The sequence below is a fragment of the Diabrotica virgifera genome, chromosome 2, assembly GCF_917563875.1.
Source record: "Diabrotica virgifera virgifera chromosome 2, PGI_DIABVI_V3a".
Taxonomy (NCBI): Eukaryota; Metazoa; Arthropoda; class Insecta; order Coleoptera; family Chrysomelidae; genus Diabrotica; species Diabrotica virgifera.
Window position 1 is genome coordinate 93003945 of NC_065444.1, and position 25158 is coordinate 93029102.

Here is a 25158-nt window from a genome sequence, read left to right on the forward strand (position 1 = left end):
AGGATACCTCAAGAAATAAAGGTGACATGGTGCTATCTTTCGCCTTTACCCTGGGGTGGATACCGCCCCTTCTCGGGGGTGAAAATTATTTTATTAAAATTAAGTCCACAAATCGATAGGACAAATTATAAGCATATTTTTTTTATATAGAGTTATTAAAATAAGTCAATACTTTTTGAGTTATTAAAGTTTAAAGATTTTAATTATTCGTGAAAAAAATGCATGTTTTAAAGCGGTTTTTTGTAAATCACTGAAAAACTGTAAGTTTTTCCAAAAAAGTTAATAGTAGTTTAATTCGAATAGCTTATATTCTAAGAATAAACTCTTAAATCACGCGTATTTCGATATTTCGATAATTAAGCTGCAACCCCTTCTCAAGAAAATCACCCCATCTTCTGGGATTAATAAAGGATTGTACTTAAAATTAATTAAGTTAATTATTTGGCGACTACATATCGTTTAATAATTTATGAACTCGCAAAATACACGCATTTCAATTATTGAATTTCCATCTCCATTAATTTTCACGAAAATTGGTGAGTGGATAGAGGATACCTCAAGGAACAAAAATAACACGGTACCAATTTGCAGTTTCTGCCTAGGGTAGATGCCACCCCTTCTCAGGGGTGAAAATTACTTTATTAAAAATTACTCCACAAATCTATAGAGAGACAAATTCTAAGCAAAATTTGTTATATAATGTTATTAAAATAAATCAATACTTTTTGAGTTATTAAAGATCAAATATTTTAATTTTTGTTAAAAAATGCATGCTTTAAAACGATTTTTCATAAATAACTCAAAGATTATGTTTTTGCAAAAAAGTTTTCATCCCTAAAATCGAAGCTAATAAAAACTATAATAAATTCCTTACTTGTAAAACCATTTAATGTTACTTTAAAGTAAGTTATATAAGTACATAATTGAATATATATTTTTTTTCTGTGAGTATTTAAATCGAAGGATCCAAGCTTATATAACGGGAACACGATGAATTTTATAACACTTACTAAATACTTGTCAAAGTACTTAGAAATACTTATCAAATGAGCTCTATAAAAAGTTGATCAAAATTTATACTCCAAATTTTTTCCAAAAACTTTCAAACCAATTTTTCTAGAAAACGGTGTGGCCTACCGACTTAAAGCAAGAGTACCTTCTAGTACCAGAATACCTCACAATTTAATTACAGTGTCAGAAATGCTTAAAAGTTAAAGAAAAAAAAGTTACTAGACGGTACTAGAAATTCGTAATGGATGAAATCGATCCATCTCTGGAAAGTAAATAAGCATACCAATTTTCGTTGTTCTAAATAAAAGCGTTCTGGAGGTATTTAAGAAAAACTAATTACATGACGCCATCTTCAAAGAGTTCTAGCTCCCTTAGGAAGCATTTTCGGACTAAGTGAATTGGGTTAAATTATCTTAAAATTATCTGAGGAATCTCCTGTTTTCGTTTGTCGGTAGAGTTTCTGGACACCCTGCATAAGCTACAGGATTTATACCCGCGATACGATATATTTTAATTTCTTTCAGCATGTTTCTCTTAAGTTAAATAAATTAAAGGGTTGTTTGGGGGTGAAGGGGATGAGCTCAAAAATCGAAACTACATATATCATTTCAAGAGCTCATAAATAGCTCGTAATTCTGCCGCAAAGATCGATTCAATATCCGTATTTTTAAGTGGTGGGGACTGAGTCAGCCCCCCCCCCCCACTAAAATATTAAATTCCTGCTCAATCTAGCTCAAAATTTTTGATGCGCGGTATATGAAAGCTCATAAATAGCTCATAAATCAGCGCTATTATTTTTTTAATTTTTGCAAGTGGGGGGGCAGCTCAGCACGGGTATATCGCTGCCTCAGTACTAAACTGTAACATCTCAAAGTAAGTTTGTAATTGTCACTGTTTTATTAAATCAAAGGTACAGACATGAAAAATAAAGTTCATGAACCAAAGTGATTTTTGTTATATACTGTCATAAAATAGCTCAGGTATTATAATATTTTGAATTATAAAACTAACAAAGAAAAACTAGAACCAAAAGCTTTAAATTCATTTTTCTCAAAATAGATGATTTTGAAATGTTACAGTTAAGTACTAAGACAGCGTTATACTTTTTTGATGGGTTAGTATAAAATATGCTACCTATCAAGATTTAGCCATACGGTTCACACACCCTCTAAGGGGAAAATTCACTCATCCCAGATACCTAGAGTATCAAAAGGATTGAGCTCGGTGGGACTCTTCCTGTGTTATCGAGCCCTAGGTGTTTTGATACGCCGAAGTACCTACCAAAAATGTTCTTACGAATCTGAACGTCGAGAGTAGGACAGCTTTCTGCATAATCTTGCAAAGATGTTCGTTAGACCCAGCTTTTTGATATTTTTTATGAGGTTCTTCGGAATGACTCCAGTAATAGAAAGAACAATAGATATCGTCTGGGTACTTTCCATTCTCCCTTATTTTTATTTCGAGATCTCTAAAGTCCATTCATTTTACAGATTCCCAACTGTAAACAAACGCGCATGGAAGCTAAACAGGGTCGTCCTGAAGTGTATCTTAAAAACCAACACGCTACCTACAATTTGAATTTGCAGACTGGCCAGTTTGGACCTGTAAAATGAGAATCCGCCTCGTTTAGGGCAATAAATTACATTTAACAGCCTCTTGACGAATGAGACGGCGAATACTAACACGTGCGTTTGTTTATAGTTGGGAATTTGCTATTTGAATGTGGTTTATACTTGGCGATCTTTGCGTTGTGCTTAACAAGCAGATTATTATTGTTCGGTATTGCTACATCTATTAATTTTGTTTGCTTATGTAGTAAGTTTATTAACTATATATAGGGTGAGGCAGATAAAGGGCCTATTAGAAATATTTCGAGAACCAAAGGTAAGAAAATCATGAAAATTGGAATACATGGGTTTTGAGGTATGAATGTATGAACTATTTAATGAAAATATTTTGGTCTTTTTGCTACTTGCGGTTATACCGGAAGTTGATTGTAACTTCGTTTTTTTAAATGGGAAATACCCTGTATATTTTTATATTTTTGGATTCTGCTCAATGTCTTCTTTCCTAGAATGTGAGATTTTGTAATATTATACAGGGCAGTTTAAAAGATAATTACGGTTTTTTATAAAAGTTGTAGCAAACTTCACACCCTGTAGAATTGTACTGATTTGATATCAAAAACTCCTTTTATGTTCAAATGATTTCTAATATAGTCTATTATTATTAAAAATTATTAATATAGTGAAATGATTAATTTTAATATACAGGGTTGGTCGAAACTCGGAATGAGTATTTTCTGAGTTTTCTTAAATAGAACTATTTTAGTATTTTAGTATTGTAATGAAATTATATTTTATAGTACTTTTTTATTTCTTAAGCATTCCCTATACCTAACTGCTTTAATTTGTAAGTTATTCGTAGTTCTTTAAACCAAACATTAATTGTAACCAAAATTACGTGAAATTTTATTAGGTTTGCCGTGAAAATATTCAATCATAAATAATTTTTTGAAAATAAATACATGTTAATCTAGAATGATCCGTAATTAATTAATAATGGATGAGATACCAAAATGCCGACGTTGTAAGATTGTTGGTGCTTAAAATATTAATAAAAACAAACCATATTCTACCTGGTTGGCTATGGCTTTGACACTAAACTTGATTAAACATTAGACATTATATTATTTTTATAGTTTCAGTGGCCTTGTTACCACTACTAATATAAACTTTTGTAATGGGGAACTGATTAGTAAAGTTTTTGTTCTAGAAGGATATAACAAAAATGTACTACTAGCAATAAGAATTTATCATCTGTAACTCTTTGATAGACGACAACCAAGAAGAGAAACTTTTCTAAGTTTACTAGAATATTCTCGACGTACTAGAAACTTAGATTACAAGAACGTTCATACGAATATGCAGATTCTCATTGCCGCTAACATTTCATTCATTTTAATCATTTACTAGTTTTTGTTTGATCAGATTTCTCGTAATCTAAATGTCCAGTTCGTTGAAACCGCTCTAGCGGTTCCATGACAACCAAAAAGAGAAACTTTTCAACATCTACTAGAGCGGTTTCAACGAACTGGACATTTAGATTACGAGAAATCTGATCAAACAAAAACTAGTAAATGATTAAAATGGATGAAATGTTAGCGGCAATGAGAATCTGCAAATTAGTCTGAACGTTCTTGTAATCTAAGTGTCTAGTACGTCGAGAATATTCTAGTAAACTTAGAAAAGTTTCTCTTCTTGGTTGTCGTCTATCAAAGAGTTAGAGATGATAAATTCTTATTGCTAGTAGTACATTTTTGTTATATTCTTCTAGAACAAAAACTTTACTAATCAGTTCCCCATTACAAAAGTTTATATTAGTAGTGGTAACAAAGCCACTGAAACTATAAAAATAATATAATGTCTAATGTTTAATCAAGTTTAGTGTCAAAGCCATAGCCAACTAGGTAGAATATGGTTTGTTTTTATTAATATTTTAAGCACCAACAATCTTAACAACGTCGGCATTTTGGTATCTCATCCAATATTAATTAATTACGGATCATTCTAGATTAACATGTGTTTATTTTCAAAAAATTATTTATGATTGAATATTTTCACGGCAAACCTAATAAAATTTCAAGTAATTTAGTTACAAATAATGTTTGGCTTAAAGAACTACGAACTTACAAATTAAAGCAGTTAGGTCTAGGGAATGCTTAAGAAATAAATAAGTAGTATAAAATATAATTTCATTACAGTACTAAAATACAGGGTGTTCTATTTAAGAAAACTCAGAAAATACTCATTCCCAATTTCGACCAACCCTGTAAATTAAAATTAATCATTTCACTATATTAATAATATTTAATAATAATAGACTATATTAGAAATCATTTGAACATAAAAGGAGTTTTTGATATCAAATCAGTACAATTCTACAGGATGTGAACTTTTATAAAAAACCGTAATTATCTTTTAAACTGCCCTGTATAATATTACAAAATCTCACATTCTAAGAAAGAAGACTAATCATTCTAAGCCGACCAAACTTCTAGAACCTATGAACAATACATAAATCAAAAAAACCAAATCAAGTCAATGAAAAATTTTAATTAGGGTGGTGATTAGGGGGTTGTCTACGATCAATTTTTTGCTGATAAAAATAGGGACTGACATTATTTTCATTATAAGTCTCTTAATTTTTTTAGCTAGAGATTTTTTTTATTTCTGGAGATACATATTTTTAAATACTTTAAATTAGTTTGAATAAGTTATCCTCGATAAATGCATAGTATTCCCGTCCTTTGACTTTTTTTTCCTTACATTACGCATCAACCACGCAGGGTTATTAGCGTGTATGGATTGTGTTACAAAATTATAACTTAAAAACAGATTTTAAACATAACAATAGGAAATTATAGAAAGCTCTAAATCTATACAAAGTAAAGTAAAATACTATATTTTTGGTAAGAGGTTGCAGTCTTTGAGGAATGTGAAGATGCTTTTTGTATCACTGTCTTTTCCGAGTGCACTATTTAATGTTGGTGGTATGTTGCACCTTTTTCGTTGCGCTTTATACTTCGGACACTGCAATAAACAATGCTTTACGGTAAGGACACTTCTACACAAATCACACACAGGTTGATCGGCCCGTTGGAGTATGTAGTCATGGGTTAATCGAGTATGGCCAATCCGGAGACGAGTGAAGATTACTTGCTCTCTTCTGTTTTTGAAATGTGGAATTTGATTGTGGTTAATGTCAACTTCGTATAGCTTGGTTGATGAGTCCCTCCATGTATCCTGCCATATTTTAAAAGTATTTACTTTGAAATATGCTTTCAGGTCGGTGTTTAGGGTTTTCATGTTCTCTTCTGCGTTTGGGTTATTAGGTGCATTCTTTGCTATTTTGTCCACAACCTCGTTACCTTCGATTCCAGTATGAGATGGTACCCAAATAAAATTAACTTTAATATTCATATTTTCTGCATATTTCAGTTCCTTTTTAATGAAAAATAGTAGTGGATGATCAGAATAAAGTTGTTTTAATGCCAATATTGAGCTGAGAGAATCTGTGATAATGATGTTTCTCTTATTATTTTTGTTAACTATCAGAGCCAATGCTTTTAGAATAGCAAACAGTTCAGCGGAGAACGTTGTTGTATATGAAGGTAACTTATAAGCTGCTGTGTAATCTGACGAGTAGATTGCTGCGCCAGTTCCGTCTTCGTTTTTGGAGGCATCGGTGTAAACTTTGAAGCAGCTACCATATTTGCTTAATATTTTAAGAAATTCTTGATTGATTTGACTTGCAGGCGTTTCTGATTTGTTTAGTCGCAATAAGCTGGTATCAGTAGAGGGAAGGCGAATTGTCCAAGGAGGAGGGGTTTGGATTGCGGAAATATCGTAGGTGTCTGAAAAATGAATACCTATTTTTGATAAGTAAGTTTGTATGCGGTAATAAAAAGGTTGATCAGTTCTATTTAAGTTTTGGAAACAACTTTTAAAGCGGTCAGCAAATACGTTGTGTATAACTGGGTTATCTTGATTAGAGGATACTGCAGCGGCATAAGAAAGACTTAGATATTATCTTCTAAACGTGAGTGGGATCTCTCCAGTCTCACAATATAGAGTTTGGATTGGACTTGTGTAGTGTGCTCCTAAGGAAATTCGAAGACCTGTATTTTGAATCACATCTATTGTTTTTAAGTACGTCTTTTTTGAGGAGTTGTAAACCATTGAGCCGTAGTCAAGTTTGGAACGTACTAGGGCCTTGTAGATATGTAGTAATGTAGACGAGTCGGCGCCCCATTTTTTGTTTGCAAGTGATCGTAACAAATTTATTCCAGGCTGACATGTCCTTTTTAAATATTCTAAATGTATTTTCCAAGTTAGTTTTTGGTCAAATATCATACCAAGAAATCTAACTTCGTCTACATATTTAACCTGTACTCCATTTCAGTATAAGTTCTTCAGTTGTATTTGGTGACTTTTCGTAAAACACACTGCTTTGGTTTTAAGGGTATTAAACTGAAGTCCACTTGTGGATGACCATTCTTCAATATAATTTATGTCTTTTTGGACATGGTTATGGATGGTTGTTGGGTTCTTTCCTCTACAAAGTATAACCAAATCATCTGCATATAGCCTAGCTTTTACAGGATGTTTAATTTTTGCGGTAATAGAGTTCATAGCTATAAGAAACAGAGTTGTGCTAAGGTTCGAGCCCTGTAGTGTACCATTTTCTTGATTTCTTGTTGAGGAATATACGCCATCTACTCTGACTTGAAACTGTCTACTTTTTAAAAAGTTTAATATATATTTGAGTATATTACCTCTAATTTTCCATTTGCTAAGGGTTTTTAATATTGATAATTTCCACACTGTGTCGTAGGCTTTACGAATGTCGAAAAATATTCCGATACAATGTTGTTTAATTGCAAAAGCCTCATGTATTTCCGATTCTACGTCAATAAGATTGTCTACAGTAGAACGATGTTTTCTAAAGCCACTCTGTTCTGGTATAATTAATTTTTTTGATTCCAGATACCACATTAGTCTGTTATTTATTATTTTCTCTAGCATTTTGCCCATACTACAAGTAAGAGATATTGGCCTATATGTTTCGGGATCTGATTTTGATTTACTTTGCTTAGGAATAGGAATTATTATTGAATTTCTCCACGATTTTGGAAACAAACTTTTCGAGAAGATTAAGTTAAAAATGCTGAGTAAGTGTTCTTTAGATGGGTAGGTGAGGTTTTTTAGAAAAATAGTGGGTATATTATCTGGTCCAGGGCACGAGTTCTTACAGTTTTTTATTACCGCTTCTAATTCATCCATCGATATTGGAAAGTTTATTTCACTGTTATTTTGATCTTCATAATCTATGGTATATCTTTCTTCATTTCTTTTGTTCCTTAAGAAATTTGGTGAATAGTTTGCGTAGTTTGAATTTTTTTTATAAACTAATGCCAGTATATTTGATATTTCCTTTTGGGATTTATATATTATATTATTTTGCTCTAACAGATTTATTGACTTGTGTGATTTTGCACCAGATATTCTTTTTACTTTTTTCCATAGAGTTGTCATTGGAGTAGAACTGTCAATTGTTGAAACGTATGTTTTCCAAGATTCGCGCTTAGCTTTTTTGATAGTAAATCTAGCTATAGCTCTTAATCGTTTAAATTCTAAAGAGTTTTGTTCATTTTTCTGTCGTTTGAATTTATTAAACGCTTTTTTGGATTGTTGTATAACTTGTCGACATTCATGATTCCACCAAGGAACTGGATGGAATTTACTATTGAAGTTAATTTTTCCAATATTTTGATCTGCTGAATCTATTATTAGTTTTGTAATGAAATCTACCTCTTCGTTCACATTACTATTTTCATTTATGGCATGCAAGTTGCGTTCGATATGATTTTGAAATTTCGTCCAATCCGCATTTTTTAAGTTCCATTTTGCTTTTGGTATAGCTGTAGATGCATCTTCGTTATGGATTAAAATAGGATAATGGTCGCTGTCGTATGGCTCTGGTAATACATCCCATGAAAGTGTATGCGTTATTGATGGTTCACATATAGATAGGTCGATAGCAGAACCCTCGCCCGTTCTTATGTCGAAACGGGTATCTTGTCCATCATTAAGTAAATTTAGGTTGAGTTTTTCCAGAAGTACTTCTATTTTTCTACCAAGATGTGTTAATTTTTTTGAACCCCATAAAGGATTATGTGCGTTGAAGTCCCCGACAATTAATCGTGGAGTAGGTATTTGTTCTAAAAGATCCGATATTTCGTTATCGTTAAGTTCTTGATTGGGGGGGATGTATATGTTACATAGGGAAAAACTAGTTACGTCTTTGATTCTGACTGCAATTGCCTCAATGTTTGTTTCTAGTGGTATTGCTGTGCTATTAATGTCGTCCTTTATGTATATGGCTACTCCTCCACTGGCGATTTTAGCATGTTGTCGATTTTTAAAGAAACAATTAAAGTTTTTTAAATCTTGAATGGGTTGCATGTGAGAGTTCATTTTAAATGAAGTAAAAGTCAGACTTACTCTCAATCTTTATTATAACTTCCGACGACCGGTTTCGCTCTTTAAAATTTGTAGAGCATCTTCAGGTCAAAGGTAACAAGTTACAAAATGATTCGGATACAAGGTACTAACAACTTGTTGACCTGAAGATGCTCTACAAATTTTAAAGAGCGAAACCGGTCGTCGGAAGTTATAATAACGATTGAGAGTAAGTCTGACTTTTACTTCATTTAAAGTTTTTTAGTTTATGTGCAGTGTTGTTTTTAAAATTAGTTTCTTGTAAACATAGAATCATTGGTCTGTATTTTGAGATTAGTATTTGCAACATTTCTAAATGGGTGTAATACCCATTCAGATTCCATTGAATTAAACTAGTGAATGGTATTGATATTTTAATATGTGTCCGTAGAGGTGTCGCTTTCTGGTTCGGTATGGAAGTCCGGATCAATCTGTCGTAAAATTTTATTTCTTATTCGGGTGCATGTACTTTTAATTTTTCGGTCAAAGAGCCTGTACAATTTTCGAAGAAATCTATTAGTTGATCATAGTTTAAGGGATAACTGGAATTTTGGTCTCTAAATAATTCTTCTGTAGGTTTCAGCATTTCCTCTAACTTCTTTTTTGGTTTATTGCCTTGGTTTAATTTAGTCTTTTTCTATTTGTTTTTTGGTACTTCAAAAGCGTGTTCTGATGAAGGAGTTGGAGAACGCTCAGAAACTGTACGTTTTTGTGGTATTGGATCTGTTTCTATTTGGTTAGTTTGGAGTTCTGTGCTTAGTGTTTCATTTTGTACAACTTGATCGTTAAGTTCGGTTTTATTTTGTGGGATGCCACTCGTTAGTTCTTTAGTCGCCTGATTGTAATTATTTTCAATAGAGTTCTCACCTGATTCTGTATTTTGAAGAATTGAAGTGGTGTCACCTATACAGATGCCTTTGTTGGACAGTCTTTTGCTGAATGCTTGGTGTTTTTGCATATATGACAAGTCTGGTTGTCTAAAGATATCCATATTCTATATGATGTCTCCTCGTGGGTTATAATAAAAGAATCGGGTAAGGTATGGTTGGTTAAAGGGGATATATAGGTTTGTCGCCTAAAGCTTTATATATGCTGGAACTCAGGACTGGAAGTCCCTATACGGAGAAATGATAAGGGTGACAAAAGGTTGACACCAAGTGCTTGCAATTCGGATTATAAGATTAAGTGTGGAATAGATGGACATACGCCTGAGAGTACTAGTCGTTGGCTGGGTGTGATTAGTCGTCGTGCTTGTAAGAGTTGTTGATTAACTTTGATTTTTCCGTGGTTGGTAATAAAATCGTCCACTAATTTTTCATTTGCTAAGTAAATGCACATTCTGTTGTTGGATAGCTTTGAACAGAAAATAATATTTATTGGTCGAATAATTTGGCTTAAACTGTGGAGGTAATCTTCAATTTTGGTGTTGTCAATTGCGTCGAACACAATTGCTTGGTTTCTTGATGGAAAAACATTAGCGGTTGGTTGTCTGGTTACGGAAGAGTAGCTTTTAGGTTCTAGAGATTGTTGGTCTGGTGTAGAAGTAGGTTTAGTTGACGTAGATGAGGATGCCATGATGTAGAAATTGATATTTTGTATGCCAAAATATAAATTATTTGGGGCCAGTAAATACTGGCCTATTTTTGAAGTCGTCTATAATATTTATTTAAATAAAGTCACCTTACCAATGTTTATCGTTAAAATAACACATTCACAAAACGCGTTTTTAACTTTTGCAAAAACTGTAAGCGAATATTAATTAGAATTTAACGTCTTTACTCGTCGGCTGGTATGATAAGACTCGTCCTTTGACTTTGAAACTACAATATTTAGCATTTCACAAAGAAGAGCCAACATTCAATAAAGTATAGCTCGATTACTATTGGTCTTAAAGAAAAAAAAAGGTTTTGTTTATTTTTTCAAAAGGTACATTTTTGTTAGGTAAAGTTGTTTTGATAAAACGAAAACTTTTTGAGTTATTAGCAGAAAACTGATTAAAAACATTGATTTTTTTTATATAAAACTAACACTTTCGATAGCGAATAAATCGAAAACTATTAATTTTATCAAAAAAATGTATAGAACGTTTTTTGATTATTTTTTTATTTAAACAATATAAATACACCTAACCTACAAGATTAATCAGTATTTTTTCTTTAACCTAATTTCCCTAAATATGTTTGTAAACTAGATGTCACCTGGTCCATCCTAGCTTTTTTTTTACATGAAATGCCCACTTCTTTGTTGTGGCTACACAGCACAGCACTCACTCTGCTTTTCACTAATTGATCACGTCTTTGTTGTGGCTACAATACAATGCACAACACTAACTAAGCCCGGCACAACTTCACACATTACACGAGCTCGAACGGTTTAGTCCTCTTGAGCCTTCGCATCTGGGGTTCGTTGACAAGAAGCTAAAGTGCTTCATGGTTGGGATGCTTATGGAGCCTCTCTTCATGTCTCCTGGCGACTTTCTTAATTTCATTTGGAATAGATTCGATTTTAAGATCTCTACGCAAATCGTCCTACCAAGGAGCACATACAATATTCCTTAATATTCGGTTCTGGAGCGTTTCTAAATTTCGGTAATTGCTTTTTTTGGTACAGCCCCATAATTGTAGGCCATAGGTCCACACCGGTTTCAATATCTGTTGGTAAATTAGTAGATTAGTACTTTGTTCTGGATCAGTGCCGTTTTATCCATTGGGCGCTTGGGGCGGGCGCCCAGGGGCCCGTACTCCGGAGGGGCCCGTATGGACCCTTCCTTTTATTAATAACAAATTAAAGCCCGCTAAATAATCGAGGACCATATTTTTTTAAATAGAGAAAAAGACTACGAAATACCTGCGATTTCGATATGGTCTGATTTTAAAACTGATAAATAGGAACTGTGACAACTTTTAAACCAAAGAGCGATTCTTTAGAAAATTGTAAAAAAATGTATGAAGCTGGAGACAAAGCTTATTATAGAAGATTAAATGAAAGCATCTCTTATAAAGTAAAACCAAATGGAGGCAAAGATAAGTGTTAAAGCTGTTTATTGTTACCTGTGCAAATTATTTTCAATTGAAAAAAATAGTTTAACTGATTTTGGATATATTTTACCCACTGGAAATATTTGAATAGTTTACTCAAATCTCACGAAGAAAGTAAATTTCATCTGAACCATAGACGTAACCAGGGGGTGGTTTTGGGGGATATAACCCCCTCTTTTGGATGTACTTTAAGCTCTATACGCTTAACACCATTATTATTCCATACCCCCAGAGACTTTCAAGTAGGTATAACCCCCCCTTAGGACCATCCTGGTTACACCTCTGATCTGAACTCTATGGTTACATTAATAACAAGATCATCAGTTGGAGTTAGATGGATCATCAGTTAAATTGGAGTTATAGACGCTGGCTTGAAAGAGCAAGTAAAATGCGAAGCTGACTATTGAGCAAAGGTCATAAGAAGAGTTGTTGTCGCCATTAAATTACTTGCTTATCAAGGACTAGCTTTTCATTGATCCCATGAGAATTTAATCGTCGTCATAAGGGAAATTACTTAAGTTGTCTTGTATACTTTGCTTTTGACAACTTCTTAGGTCAGCATTTACAGCGGAATGCGAATAAAGAAAAAGGTTCAGTTAGCTATCTGTCTGACCAAACTTGAAATTAATTCCTGGAAGCGATGAAAACAAAGCATGTAGAAACTTTTGACGCTGTAAATGCTTTACATTAAAACTACGGATCCATTAAACATATTTTTCCAGTTAAGCAATACCTAATAGAGACAAAAAATCAGCAGTTAGAAGTGAAGCCAAGGCACTGCATAATAAAATGGATACCTTTGAGACAGGTTAACTTGGATACTCTATTGACACTGATTTGGGCAAGGATTTTAAAACGAGTGAATGCAACAAACAAAACGTTAGAAACTGTGGAATTTAACGTGTCAATTTTAGTAGAATTATGACAATTGAGCTTTGTTGGAGACGTAAGAAATAAATTAAGCGAAATTGAACTAGAAGCCAAAAATATTTTTTTGCGAAGGCAATAATCTCAAACATATTCCATAGAATTGGCCTTAGAAAATAAAGAAAAAACATTTTTCGATGAAGCAGTTGAAAGTGAAACAATTTTAAAGGGGCAAGAGTTATTCAGAATTGAAGTACCTATCTACTTAATGTTATATGTCACAATATTTCTCAAGATCTTTTAAAGAGAATATAATGCTACAAAGATGTTACATCAGCTGTTAGATGTATTTTACGCTAAATAAATAAGAAGTCAAAAAGTGAATTAATATTTTATGCGAGGAATATAAAATAGATGTTGATGAAACCAAAGAGAACTTGCATAATATGGAAATTATTCATTTTATAACGTTATGCCAAAATTTGAATAAACATTTGAAAATTTGGTGTCATCCATAGTGTGACCAACTAGTCCGGAAAATCCGGGACATGGCCCGAATTACGAAGTCATGTCCCGGCGGCCCCGACAAGGCTTCTGGGCCATCCGAATTCTTAAAGTTTTGGAAAATTTCTATTTTGAAATTTTGAGTACGTTATTCTTCTAAGAATTCACATCAAATTGAATTGGTGGGACGAAAATTGGTGGGAGATTTCCAGATTGGAAGTCGAAACGTTAAAAACGGACAAAAATGTAAACCATAAAATATAATGGCAACATAAAAATGTTAAATATGTAATGAACAGAAGCATGATATAATATTAAAGTTCTATGTTTAAAAAAAATGGCCCGATTTTCATTGAAAAGTCCCGGATTTTAGGTATTTTTTCAGCCATGTCCCGAATTCGACTGAATTGGAGTTGGTCACACTACCAGGATGTAAAGGCAACTTTTGCCAATTTTTGACTTTACTGCAAGTTCATTTGACGATACCAATTTCTAATGCTTTTTGGCTTTAAAAAGAATAAAGATACATATATTGAAGGTCAAAGGCTTAAAAAAACCTAGACGCATTATCACTATCGTATTATAAAAAATGAAGAAGTGGAGCAACGGATTTTGATAGTATTAATATGCCAGTTTGCTAATGCCTAGTCAAGAAAAAAAGTGAGCTAATTTTTGTCTTATATATTTTTCAGAATATATTTTTTTGTTTGTCATGTGTTGTTCTGAAGAACTTTCTGCTTTTTTTTTATATTTTTAAATGTATTTTTTGGAATATTTTTTACGTTTGCTATTTTTCTCGTTTGTTTTAAAAGTCTTTTTTAAATTTTTTAAAAATGGGTTTTACAATAAACGTTTATAGTTAATGCAGGTTAATGCATATGTTTTTTTTGTTAAAAAAATTGACAACGAATAGCAATGAAGGAGCCCCTAAATCTCTAGTGCCCAGGGCCCGAAGTTAGGTTAAACCGGCACTGTTCTGGATGGAAAGTTGAGAGTACCTACCTATTAGCCAATACATATTTTTGTACTTTATCTTCAACTGTTCAGTTTTCTTTTTAACGTGATCCTTCCATTTTAGTTTGACGTCGTGATTTAAACCCAGGTATTTCGCAGTTTTTTTTATTAGGAACAACGTTGTTGTTTAGGATAATTGGAAGATTATTGATTTTCTTGTTAGTGAAGTTAATATGAACTGACTTATGTTCATTAAACTGTATACGCCATTTTTTGGACCAGCCTTCTATGCCATTAATTATTGCATTTTGTAAGTTAATCGTAGATTCCTCTATAGTTGCTCCTATTGTCAGGACTGCTGTATCATCAGCAAATGTGACCAGTTGGATATTTTCCCCCTCCGGAATGTCAGATGTGTACAAAAGGTATAGTATTGGTCCAAGAACGCTACCTTGCGGAACCCCTGCATTTATTTGCTTTACTCAGAGTACTCGTTTTCCATTTTAACTCTAAATGGGGTGTATTCTGTAACATTTCCGTTAAATTTAAGAGGCCTCTAAAATTTAACTTTTAACGGTCCTCTAAAACTTTTGGGTTAGATTGACATTCTGTAGACACATATTATAGAGGACCGCTAAAATAATATTTTTTTAGAGGAATCCTCTAAAAGGTTTTCGAACAAATACGGCAACGTTGCACGTTGATCGTTTTTGAACTACTTTTAACCTAGAAATTGACCGAAAACTGACTGTCAGAGGCCAAAAACCTTAAGAAGAAGAAGAAATTGACAGTTTCCTAGAAAATAATATTTATTGGATTTTGGATTTAATTATTTTTTAGTAAAACTCACATTTTCCAATTAAATATTTTTATTTATAAAGTACCTACATTAAAATATTGCTGAAAAATTGCATACCTATCTTATTTCTTCTCCCCTTCGACACTTTTGGTCAAATGGTCTATTTTCAATAACAGTAAGGTCATCTTATTAATCTGTATCTGGTTATAACCCTTCTGAAACTTCACCTTTATAAACATTGGTACGTTTTGTAATGTTCCACAATAAGTTTAAATAATTTTACCTGCATTAATAGGATTTAATTGCTTTGACAAACATCTTTGACTTCCACCACTTTTTCAATCACATTTCTAGGTAGATAGGTACCTACTTCCTTTGAAATGGTAATTGTAGTTACTTTCAGGTCAATTACTTTTTGTTTTTGTTGTAATCTAAAATCAGCTCTACAAAAAGAAACAGCAATTTGAATTTTGTTGCTTATAGGTGTACTGTGTCGATTGTAAAGTAAAATGAGACTTACCTTTCATTATTATTTATTAAGTGCTTCTTCACCAAATACATTTTATAGAAAGCCATTTGCCATTTTTAAATATTTATCTCCAGTATAATACAAGAATAAACTACTATTCATACACACATAACCCAACAAAAATAATTAAACCACATTTAACGGACTGCTAAAAATTTAGCGGGTACGTTTTGACATCCTCTAAAATATTTTTATTTAGAGGGAGTTTTAACGGTTTAGGTTATGATTTTAAGGGATGTATGATTTACAGAATACCAAAATATTTTTAACGGGCGCTAAAATTTTAGAGGCCTCTAAAATTTAGCGGATGTGTTACAGAATACACCCCAATGTTCGCTGGTGTAGGTATGACTGCAATATTTCAACGAGTTGCATAGGAAATATTTTCTTTAACTTCATTAACAGACCGTCGTGCCAACTTTGTCAAATGCTTTTGCGATATCCAGGAATACTGGTGAACAAATTTTGTCCCCTTCCAATGCTTTCTCTATTTCTGTTATTATTCGATGGATCTGGTCAATTGTGGAGTGTTTATCACGAAATCCAAATTGGTGTGTTGGAATAATATTTTTTTGTTCAATTATATGGTTCATTCTTCGTGGTAGTAATTTTTCAAACACCTTTGAGTTTATGGATAGTAAGGAGATTGGCCTGTATGATGTTAATTCATGGTTATCTTGTCCTACTTTGGGTATCATTATAACCTCTGCAGTTTTCCAAAGGATGGGAACATATCTAAGCCTAAAGAATGCATTTATTAGTGTAGTAAGCTTTACTATGGCTTTTCTAGGTAATTTTTTTAGTATCTCACCATTGATCAGGTCAAACCCAGGCGCTTTTTTTGTATTGATGTTCTTGATTAATTTTTGAACTTCTTTTGTAGTAGTCAGTTGTATGTTAACAGAATCAGTAACTATTCGTTCATCGTCTACATGAGTTTCCCCAGGGTTTGGTTCAAATATGTTTTCAGTAGTAATTGCACAAGAGCTCTAAAATTCTATATTAATTTTAGAGATCGAATGCAATTTGTTGCCATTATTTTATTAATAAAACTGTTAAAAACCAAAATTTTATTGTGATTTATTTATGTAAGTACAAATTAGTACAATTAAACACACAGTTGTTATAAATATTTTACGGTTGAAAGTCATCATTTTATAATTTTTAAAACATTAATTGTCATTAATATCACTCAATGTATTTTTTCGTAGCAACGAAGGGCACCTGACGTAATATACTTGACGACGGGAAATTATCAAAAATTATCGGTTTAATTTAGATTTATGTATTGGTCAGAATCTCCTATGAATGAAATAATCAAAAATTATCAATTTAATTTAGATTTCTGTAGATTTCTATTGGTCAGAATCTCCTATGAATGAAATAATCTTAATAATCAGCGAACGCATCGACTTTCTCTTTAGGATTTCTTGCCCTTGTTCTGTTTTCTTTTCGTAAAGGAGGTATATGCTGAACTGGCTTATTTATCTTTTTGGCTGCCTTCCAGAGGGAGAAATCGGTGCATTCATCATCAGTTATTTCTCTCAAGTACTTATTGATTCGTTTTTAATTTTCGATATTTTTCTTTGCAGCTGTTGTGTGAGCCTATTTAGCTTATTTTTATTTTCTGTAATTCGAGTTCTTTGCCATACCTTCCGAGCCTTTCGTTTTTCCTGTATCAAGTCTCTAATTTCTTTGGGGCAATTGTTTCCTACTGTTTTTCTTTGGATTATAGGTGTGTTGTTCCACGCTGCCTACTGGATGTTTATCATAAATAGCTCGGTTTCTTGTTCCAATTGTTCTATCGTTTGAATAAATCCACGGAACTCAATTTTCTTATTCATTTCTGATTGGAAGTTTACCCAATCCGTAATAGCTATTTGTATAACAAGGGAGGGAAATGTTACTTTTCCTCCCGAGAATGAAGTTTACTGCCCGACGCGTAGCGGAGGGCAGTAATCATTCAAGGGAGGAAAAGGCACTTTACTCCCATGTTATACATATGGTTTTTCCACCTTCCTCAAATAACAAGTCATTTTTTCATTTTTACTTAATTTATTTATGTAACTAACCAACAAAATTTATTAGAACTAAAACTAACAAGTAGGTACAATATAACTGTCAACTGTCAAATATAAGTCAAATTATTAATGTAAACATTGTTAAATCAAAATAACAATTTACTTTTATAAATAAACGTTAAAATGTATAGATACTTCGTAATAGAAAATAGTTATTGTACAGGGCGTCAATAAGTTATATTTCATGAATGAAATACCATGACGTCACTTTTACTTTTCCTCCCTAGGGAGGAAAAGTACAACTTTGCTCCCTACAATCAGGTCCGGAAAAGTATACTTTCGGTAGAGGTAGGTGGAAAACTTATTGGTCAACGCGGATTTCATTTCAGTGGTAACAATTTGCTCACTAATTGTTAGTAGAATTGGAGAGTGGTCAGATATAAGCTCCTCTACATCTTATACTTTTATAAAATTTGTTGCTACACCTCTAGATATGAAAAAATCTAGGAGGTCCGGGATTCTGTTTGCATCACTTGGCCAGTAAGTGGGTTTCCCAGTAGAGTGCCATCTACAATTGTGTCCGGTCACAACATGCTGCAATTCTTTACCTTTAGGTGTTGAGAGTCTGGAGCCCCAACAAGTATTTCTTTCATTAAAGTCTGCGCCAATTATGTATTTTTCACCCAAGTTTGACAAGAAGTTAGCATAGTCTTCTCTTTTGGGGTTATGTCTAGGAGGGAAATATGCAGCTGCAATGCTAAGTGTGTATTTCTTAGTTTTAACACTGATAGAGGCACATTGTATTTCTTTAGTTTCAATTTTTTCACGTTTCCAGTGGAGAATACTATTTTTAACAGCGACAGCAGCTCCGCCTCTGGCTGAATTTTGTGGATGTACGGCATGATAGATTTGATAACCTTGCAGCTTAATAAATGATTGTCTAATTAGATGTGTTTCTGCAATTAGACATATGTCTATTTTTTGTGTTTGTAGGGCTACTAATAACTCTTGATGGTGTTGTAAGAGTCCATTTGTATTCCATTGGAGTATCCTAAGGTCCGGGGGCATTATAGTCTGATTATGATCGACTTCTGATATTTTCAAGTCTGTCCAGCCTTTCAAGTACTTTTTTGTTAAATTCTTCTTGTTTGTTCCTTTTCTCCATTATTTTTTGCAGCATTTCAGGTACTGTGTCTGTATTATTTTCTGTTTCTGGTTGTGTTACTTGAGTATAAGATAGTCCAGCTCCTCTTAAAGTTCGGTGTCTATTTTCGATATTTTCTATATTTAATCTGCTCTCAGGAGCCTTGTTATTTATATTTTTATTTCTTAGTCTTTGCAGAGCTTTTGCAGTGCTACATCCTTGATAATTAGCTGGATGGTCATTGCCGCAGTCAACACATTTTGGAGCTATATTTTTGGGTTTTTTACAGTCTTAAGTTAGATGTTTTCCAATGCATTTGACACATCTTGGCTCCCTTTTGCAGTAATTCTGTGTGTGCCTATATTCCTGGCAGCGCTTGCATTGGGGCAGCAATTTTGGTTTTCTGAAAGCCTCTATTTGTACTCTCATATTTAATATTTCATTAATGGCATAGATGTTTTTTATGTCTTCATCTTTATCAAAGGATAAAGTAAAAAGCGGAAGTGGCGTTTTATCTTTCCCGGTTAGTATTTGATTTACCTCCAGTATATTGAAGCCTTTGTTCTTTAGGTCTTTCAAAATTTGTTTAACTTTGCATGACTGGTGTAAGTTTCTTGCAACTACCTTGACAGGTCTTGACTGTTTGTTTTCAAATAAAAACCATTTCCATTTCCATTTCCGTATTGTTTAAGACTTCAATTAGACTCCTGTATGCATCTGACTCAGTGACATGGTTTGCTTATAATGAATGTCACATTTGCAATGTCAATGTTTTTTGCTTGTAATAAATGTTTCTACCAACTCTTATGGTCAAAATATAATACAAATTTCCACCCCCGAGATGGGGTGGCAACCACCCCCATGGTAAAAGCGTCTTTTGGTATGATATAGATTTTGATCCTTGGACTATTCATTACTTATTCTCAAACTTTCAAGCAAATCGATCCATTCTGTAAAAATTGTGAGGTTTTGTCCTATTTTAAGCTTCATTACTTGGACTATATTCGGTCCTACACATATTTATCTTGGGTCAACATAACTAGGAAATTAAGGGAAGCGTATGAGCTATGGGGACTATAAAGCGGGATTTAAAATAAATAATGTAAAATTCAGCAAAAATCGCAGTCAATATACTATACGATATGTCGTGTTCTCTTTTCAATATTTGCTTTAAATTCTCATTATTTAGTTACAACATCTATTTTTAATTTTTAGCATTTTACTATACCTATACCCGAAATGGCACCTGTGTGAAAGCATACTACACCGAAGAAGAATTCTACAAAATATACTGCTTCGAACCCTTGGCTGAACAAAATGACGCCCTTGGTATAGTTACGGACAAAAACGATACCATCATCTATAAAGGCTACGGAGAAATTTCTGAATGTTTCGAGTTATCCCACGCAAACTCGACTAATAAAACATCGATATGTCTTGATTTATTTCCCGAAAACTGCATGCACGGACAAGATGATGAAAAGAGAAGAAAAGTGGAAGATGTACCAGAAATTCCTTGCAAGAAAGACTCTAGGTTTCATTACTTGGGTTTACGTTTCGATAATTTAAATTTGATTTTTAGGTGTGTAATATTTTCTGTAAGGATACCGCCTGCAGATCAAAATCAGGTCGCAAGATATTGTTCTAACAGAGCTATAGTTAATGTTTCGAAAGCAAAGGACAAAGGTTTTTCTTTCCAAAAAATAATTAAAATGTTTCAAAATCCAGAGAAATAAAATATCTTTACGAAATGAAAATGTCCTTTATGATTTTTATTTTGTTAGAGTAGTCAAATTTTATTAAATTAAAATAATTTAAGACACTGAATATTATGTTTCACCTAGTATGTATTTATTTCATAAAATTAAATGAATTGTAATTTTGCATATCGTTGTTCTTTATACAACCATTTAACTGAAAGCAATATATACTGCGAGGCATCTGTTAAATTAGTCGTTTTTCGTGAGTCATGGCAAATTTTTTGAATGGTCTTGGCAACAGTAACCATTTCTAGGACCCTATGGAGGCCACTGTTCCTGTAATACCGAGGAGTGACAGTGCTCCGTAATATTTTGTTTTGGAATCTTTGGATGATGTCTAAATTACTCTTACTAGCAAAATCCCACAGCTGGATCCAATATGTCCACATGTCCAGATATAGTAGGTTTTAGAATCTGTTTATACAAAAGTATCTTATTGTAGATTGACAGAGTGAGACGCAACTCTAAATTTTTCATTTTTTGGGTTTATCGAATTATTGCGTTATGGACTTTAAGAAACTTCACTCTATATACATGTTATACATCTTAACATGTTAACTTTAATGGGTTTTCCTTAGATGGTAGTAGTGTCGCTTCTACAAAACTGCTGACTGCGCTAGGCGCCAGCACCTGAAGACACACATAAAAAATTAAATCAGTTGATGCTCAACATTCAGGATTCAGGACGCTTGTATGCGTGGAAGTATATGGATTTCAAACCATATTATGGTATTCTTTTTCTTATGAGCATCTTTCAGTGCGTCACAGTTTTTCGATTTCTTTCTAACGCATTAAATTGTATGTGACAGAAAAAAGCCACGTCGGTGATTACAGACATTTATAACATTTAATCTAGTTATCGATAGATGGCGCTATAATAGAAAAAAATTATTTACGAATTATATAATATATCTACGAATATAATCTGTACAATTTATAAGACTATACAAATCAAAGAAAATACCAGTTTATAAATGCAATAAACACAATTGATTTTTATTAAGCCAAATTGCAAATAAAATGTGATAACTGTCAGATTTAACTAAAATGTCATGTTAGAATAAATGTTATAAATGTTTATTATCACGGACTTACCTTTTTTTCTATCATTTGTGGCGTACTGAAAAATGCTGATGAAAAGGATCATATATGATTATTATTTACATTAACGTTTGTTTAAGTAGTATATTCGTACATTCCTGTCGCTTAATGACTTATCGTCATTTATCGTAGAATTATCATATAATAAATAATATGATACAAATATGATAACAATATTATTGTTTCTAGCTCCTCCGCTTTTATTGGTATATCAAGTTTTCTATTAGCCTGTAGACATTAGTATTTGAAATCTTTAAAACGTTTTTTTTAGTCTGATTTTACAAAATATCTTTCCTTTTTTTTTGGAAACTAAGATGTTACGCTCGATTAAGTATTCTAGATACTTTATTTACTTTCTGTTTTTTTACGATATGTAATTTTTGTGTTTTATTCATTGCCTAGTTATTTTTTTTGTATTGCGACAAGTTCCATTTTATACTCTCCTCATGCATTGAGGATAGACACTTCTTCAGCTCCTGGTTTCTTCAAACTGGGTGTTCAGCCAATTAGCAAGTGACACCCTACTGATATTATCGGTTATAGCATTTAAAAGATCATTAAACTCCTAGTCTAGTCTATTATCGCCGAATTTAAGAAACCTTTATTAATTTAAGGTTCAACCGTCTTAATCTTACATTGATATATTGTTACACTTTAACCCAGTAAATGAACGGGAAATACGGCGATACCGTGTAATTTTCATGGACAACTCCGAATTTCATGAAAATTTGGATTTAGGCTCTACTTACCCTCCACTTCAAAGTTGAACTTGTGCCGTTGGTTGCTTTTTCTTGGGTGGTGATAGTCAAAACAGTGCAGACAACTCCTTCTCGGGGGTGAAAAAACGCGCGTTTAAAATAAGCCCGGAAATGGATAAATTGACTAATTCGAACGTCGAAGCAACTTACGTTCTATAGAGTTCTTAAGTAAGTATTTGCAATACTTTTCGAGTTATTTGCGATTGAAAATGTTTATTTTTCGACAAAACAACCACATTTTCAGGCGGTTTTTCGCCAATAACCCAAAAACTAAGAATTTTATCGAAAAAATATTTTTAGCAAAAATGTGGCATGGAACAAAACCTAAAGAGTTGTGTATTTGTGAAGCCTATAGACCCAGCAGAAGAAAAGTTGTAGCTCATGAAAAAAAATCTTATTCGTCAAAATCCAATTCAAATAGTTACCTAAACGTGAAATAACCAAACAATTAAGCCTTTTTAGGTAAAACCCATTAAAACTTGTTTAATGTTTTTTAAAAAAAGCTTTATATTTGTTTTTTATAAAAGTTTCTAGAATCCCAAAGTTGGCCATTTTGTTTAGTAAAAAAATCGTATAAATCATTGCCGCTTTACAAAAAATTTACTTTACTTATGTATTTTTTATATGATCTGTAAGTATCACCGGTTTAAAGCAGGTTATCAGAAAAACAAAATAAAACTCAAATTTGTAAAAGCAAAACCTACATTTTTTTACTGTTTGAGATCTTTCGTATCACCAATACTTTTAAAGTTATTTGGAAAAAAGGGCTATTTTCCAAAATTTTTAGAAAAATTGTTTACTAATTTTTTTCAATAATAAGCACATGCATAATAATTTTCTTTACGGTGATAAATAGGGGGAGATTTTTACGATTTTTTTACCAAAAAAGGGCCAACTTTACTTTGAGCGTAACTCGTTTAGTTTTGATGCTAGAAAAAATAATAAAAATAAAATTTCATGTTTTTCCCGAATATTGTTTAGCTTTTTTGTTATTTCACGTTGACATATTTATTCGATTTACAATTTGACGAATAGGAACGTACTTTTTATGAGCCGACAACCATTACCATTGGACCTCATTAGTACACCATATTTTTCGACTTTTTATAAGCTACATTTTCGCTAAGAACAATTTTTTCGATAAAATATTTACTTTTTGAGTTATTTGCGAAAAACCGCTTGAAGAAGTGTTTTCTGTTGAAAATTAAACATTTTCAATCGCAAATAGCTTGAAAAGAAAGTTGCTTAGTATTAGTCAGTATAGCCATTTCCGGGCTTATTTTGAGCGCGCGTTTTTTAACCCCCGAGAAGAGGTGACTGTCACCCCCTAAGTAAAAGCAACCAACAGCACAAGTTCAACTTTGAAGTGGAGGGTAAGTAGAACCTAATTCCAAATTTTCATTCAATTCGGAGTTGACCCTGAAAATTACACTCCAAAACGGTCATTTACTGGGCTACTTTGGACTGACATAATTATTTGCCAGGGTCAATCCATAGCCCAATAAATGACCGTTTTGGAGTGTAATTTTCAGGGGCAACTCCGAATTGCATGAAAATTTGTATTTAGGTTTTACTTACCCTCTACTTCAGAGTTGAATTTGTGCCGTTGGTTGCTTTTACTTGGGGGGTGACAGTCACCCCTTCTCGGGGGGTGAAAAACGCGTGTTTAAAATAAGCCCGGAAATGAATAAATTGACGGATTATAAGCAACTTTCGTTCTATAAGGTTTTTTACGTAAGTCAATATTTTTCGAGTTATTCGCGATTGACAATGTTGATTTTTCGAGAAAAAAACTGTGTTTTCAGATCGTTTTTCGCAAATAACTCAAAAACTAAATATTTTATCGAAAATAATTTTCTCAGCAAAAATGTAGCCCATAAAAAAACGAAACAAATGGTGTATAATTAGAGTCTATAAATTGAGTAAAAGCAAAGTTGTAGCTCATGAAAAATACTTTCTTATTCGTCTAATTCCAAATCGAATAATTCAACGCGAAATCACCGAAAAATTAAGCACTTTTCGGGAAAAGATTATTAACATTTTTAAAGTATCTAAAAAAGTAATATTTGTTTTTTTTTTACAAAAGTTTTTAGCATCAAAAATAAACGAGTTACACTGAAAGAAGTTGGCCCTTTTTTCTGGTAAAAAAAAATCGTAAACCTCCCTCTATTTAGCACCCTAAATAAAATTAATCGTTACCGCTTCACCATTTGTTTTAACTGTATGGGTATTGTTTATATGATCTGTACGTTCGACTGGTTTGAAGTGCTTATTTATAAAAAAATCTGGTTTTATAATTAAAAAAAATTCTAAAAATTTTTGAAAAATTTCCTTTTTTCAAAATAACTTAAAAAGTATTAGTGATAAGAAAAATCTTAAGGAGTAAAAAAATGTAGGTTTTGCTATTATAAATATGCTAGTTTCATTTTGTTTTTCCGTAAGACAAAAATTGGTTAAGATATGGCTGTTCAAAATTTGCATACACTCGTGATTATTGACCCGTTCAAGCCTTTTCAACTATGACCCTTTTAAAAATAAGCACTTTAAACTGGTGAGACTGACAGATCATATAAAAAATGTAAAAGTTAATAAATTGTTTGTAAAGCGGT

The 25158-nt window shown here is 32.6% G+C and overlaps 1 protein-coding gene across 2 annotated transcripts in view; it reads left to right on the plus strand.

Annotated features, from left to right (window-relative positions):
* The window catches only part of LOC114349487 (uncharacterized), a 68755-nt gene extending 47939 nt beyond the window's left edge, over positions 1-20816 (plus strand). For both annotated transcript variants that reach the window (XM_050642722.1, XM_028299869.2), the window contains exon 2: positions 20146-20816. In XM_050642722.1, the coding sequence (XP_050498679.1) occupies positions 20146-20666 (521 nt within the window). In that variant the 3' untranslated portion in view covers positions 20667-20816. The remainder of the gene's footprint in view (positions 1-20145) is intronic.
* The last annotated feature ends 4342 nt before the right edge of the window (positions 20817-25158 follow it).